The sequence below is a fragment of the Pinus tabuliformis genome, chromosome 7, assembly GCF_031772625.1.
Source record: "Pinus tabuliformis cultivar Carrire ecotype Pingquan chromosome 7, CPIR1, whole genome shotgun sequence".
NCBI classification, from domain to species: domain Eukaryota; kingdom Viridiplantae; phylum Streptophyta; class Pinopsida; order Pinales; family Pinaceae; genus Pinus; species Pinus tabuliformis.
In genome coordinates this window covers 791,966,062-791,969,515 of record NC_142293.1, presented here as the reverse complement: position 1 = coordinate 791,969,515, position 3,454 = coordinate 791,966,062, and the positions used below count along the sequence as shown (strand labels likewise).

The following is a 3,454-nucleotide window of genomic DNA, read 5'->3' as shown; positions in this document are numbered from 1 at the left end:
TGTTGGGCAGACTCATTGTTCAGGGAGTTGCTTACTGTGCAATTGTTGTTCTCTTTTATAATTGCTGATGATAATGAATGAGTATGGGTGTTCATGAGTATGGGGTTCGGCAGCAGATTCATTAAATCTCTCGAGGATTGATTAAGGATTCCAGCCCCGGGAGGGGCTGTCGCTGCTTACACACCTTGTTTAAAAAAAATGGAAAGAATGATTCCCCTCTTTGATTTTTCAATAGTATTGTTTATTTTCTTTTGATGAAAATGGCAATACTCTTTATATTTCTCAAAAAAAAATCAAAAAATAAGTTGGGAAGTGGAATTATGTGTAAAGAAAATTGTTATGCCAAAAAAATTCAATTGGGAAGTAGAGTTATGTGTAAAGAAAACTGATATGCAAAAAAACGGTGACCATTATACTATAAAATCTAGTGTGAAAATGTCACCGGATGATAAAGGATTTTTATATTCCAATTACTAATTTTAAAAATTAAACCAGAAGTAAATATGCATAAACTCTAGTAGTGAGGAAAAACCTTTGCGAGTTTACATTGTGTGTTAAATCCTAAATTTTGTCAAATATATATATCAGTGTGTTAAATCCTAAATTTCGTCAAATATATATATCAGTGCCTTTGTATGTGTCTTTCAGGTTTCGATGCAAGAGCTTCAGAAAAGAGTAAAACGCGAACATGTGGTAACCAAAAAGGAAACGCTGTAGCCATTGAATCATCAAAAGAATCTCGCTTTTGTATACCAGTACCAAAATGAAATGATTGATACCCTCTAATATTTTACATGTGTGTCTGAGAAAGAATGAAAGAATCAATGTAATAGGAATGAATCAGAATACTTGAAAGGAAAGAATTCAGAGTTCACTGCTCTGAATTCAAAGGATTGAGGTTTTATTTGCATTCGGGAGGCGGTCCCTGGGGGAATCTCTTGGTGTCTGCACAATAATCGTAGATCATGTAGTTCTTTCGTACCCACTGGAGCCTCTGCCTCTGTTCTTGGTTCGATTCCAAAGCCACCTCCTCTGCGGCGGCGTCAAAAGAAGAAGTAGCGGCAGCATTGAAATTGCGGAAGGATGCAACAAAGGGAGCTTTAGTCCAGTCGGTCTTCACAAGCCCACCCCTGGTTGCCCAATCATCTGCGTTCCAAAGGCTGGAGTAGACCCTCATTGCTTGGGTTTTGGGATAATGATAATTGCTATCCACTTTACCCAACTCTGTCTCCCTGTTCTTAAACACCCGAACAGGACTCCCGTCTACAGAAAATCTGAACAACAAATTACAAGAATGTCAGGGTCATGGACTGGTTTGAGAGGTCGCTGTATTGTTTTCAATAATATTGAAAGAAAAAGAATGATGAGAATACATACATAATTTGGTTTGATGTCCAGAGCACGGAGTAAGTGTGGAAATCCAGGGTTGGGTCGAACCACAAGTAAAATTGTTGTTCACGCCCACCAAGGCCTTGAGCAAAGACATTAGTGTGCAAAATATAAGGATCTCCAGACAGGTTGCCCAGAAATTCAAAGTCTATTTCGTCGTGTTTGGGACCTTGAGATGATAGCTGCAGACAGCCATAAGAGCAACAACAAACAAACATGTTAGCAGAAGAAGTTATACACCTTCAGTCTAATGAACCAAGGTAGTGCTAATAATTAATTGAATTCAAATAAGGTGGAGTTAATTACATAAAAGGTAGTGACTGTGCCTGCAGAGTTGCCAGGTACCAACTTGATTTGGATATCAATCTTGGCAAATAGATACTCTTGCTTGGATTGAATACCACAACCTGTCATCAAAGAAGAATATTAAGATTAACTTATCTGATCTTAGTTGAAGTTAATTGACAGAAAAAGAAAAAGGCGTAGGTAGCAGAAGAAAAGCAGAACTTCAAATAGTACCTGAAGAGCGGTCAAGAGTAAGCTGCAACTGTTGTCCATTGTCAATGATTTTAGCACGATCATTACCCCATGTAATGTCGACATCATTGTAGAAATTTGCAGAAGCAAGAGCTGCCGAGGAGGCCAATAAAAGAAAGAGGAGGTGAAGAGGTGTGTCCATGTCGATGTCGATTAGGGATTGGGAAAAGAGTTTGTGACGCAGAGCAGCAGTTCCAGAAACGAGAGAAGAGATAAATGTGTGAAGAGATAAATTGTCGCTGTTGATGGTAGATGATGGGTTTGGGGTGAGTGGGTTTGGGTTTATATAGGGAGAGAAGGGTGTATGGCATCTGTGAGTGGGGAGGGGAAGGGAAGCGAAGGGAAGGGAAGAGGAGAAAGAAAGGGAGGGAGGGAGGAAACATCCGGAAAACAGCAATAACAATAACAGAGCCAGCCAGCTGTTCCCATCGCGTGTGGAGAAGGGCAAATCGCGTCTGCGTGGGGAAGGGAGGGAAGGAGGAAGGAAGGAAACATCCAACGAAGAGGAGGCATAGAGGCAGCCACCTGATTTGATTTCCATCGTGTCGCTTTTTGCCTTTACAAAACCAACGTTTCTCCGTCTATTTGTGCGTTCCAACTCATCACTCCGCAGCTTTTTCAGTCTCCGCGTTTCAGATTTCCAACTCAACTCTTGCAACATCCAACTGGCATTTTCGCTTTCATAACTCTTGCACAGCAAAGTACTTCCTTCCACCCACGCCCACCGCCAACTACGTTCAATCATTTTTCCGCTTTTTATATTGCCAACTGCTTCAATAATTTATTATTATTGCATTGGATTCTCCATAAAATATTTCTCTCTCCTTTCTTCTTTTGCTTCTCTTGGACTCCGAATTGGACTCTTCACCCACCACCCGCCTCCTTGGGCCTCACAATGGCGCTGAGAAACGCTGGTCATCGATTTTATGGTGTTGTTTTGTTTTAAAGATTAAAACCTTAATAATGATCATCATCCATTGTACTTTTTTTTTCAAACATTATGATTAACAATACTTTATATATACAAAATGTTCTTTTATTCCTATTTTCTTGTATTGGTTTAACCTAGCACATCTTAATTTAAAATTTTCAACCTTTTTTGACTTAGCTGAATTTAAGTTTAAAAATGAAAGTTACGGATATTTTTATTCTTTTGGCAATTCATGATTAATCTTATTTAGTTTTGCTTTATCTTTCCCCAAACCTATTTAATTTTCCATTATCTTAATCTATCTATCTATTCATTTTTTCATATAATGCAATGTTTTAGTTTTGTACTATCATCATCCATTCATTTATTTTTCATATAGTGCCAGTTTCATGTATCCATTATATATAATTGTAAACACACACACACACAAGAATATTATATTAATAAAGTATCATACAAATTGTAGAAAAAACGATTTTTTCAACTTATCTCCCCACGGTTTTACTCAAATTTTGAGCGGAAGTACTTTTTGGATGCAGAATTTAATTCATCATCCAAGGAGTACCCATGTTGAATACTTTTGATGGACCCTCCTAC

General features: G+C 38.2%; 1 protein-coding gene across 1 annotated transcript; it reads right to left on the bottom strand.

The window, feature by feature from the left end:
• Nucleotides 1-725: 725 nt before the first annotated feature.
• On the bottom strand, nt 726-2,192 carry LOC149249948 (xyloglucan endotransglucosylase protein 1-like). The gene is made up of 4 exons (XM_089458859.1): nt 1,909-2,192; nt 1,696-1,796; nt 1,378-1,571; nt 726-1,274 (listed from the first exon to the last, which is right to left on the bottom strand). The coding sequence occupies exons 1-4, from the start codon at nt 2,066-2,068 to the stop codon at nt 902-904; spliced, it is 828 nt and encodes a 275-aa protein (XP_089314985.1). The 5' UTR covers nt 2,069-2,192; the 3' UTR covers nt 726-901.
• Nucleotides 2,193-3,454: the final 1,262 nt, after the last annotated feature.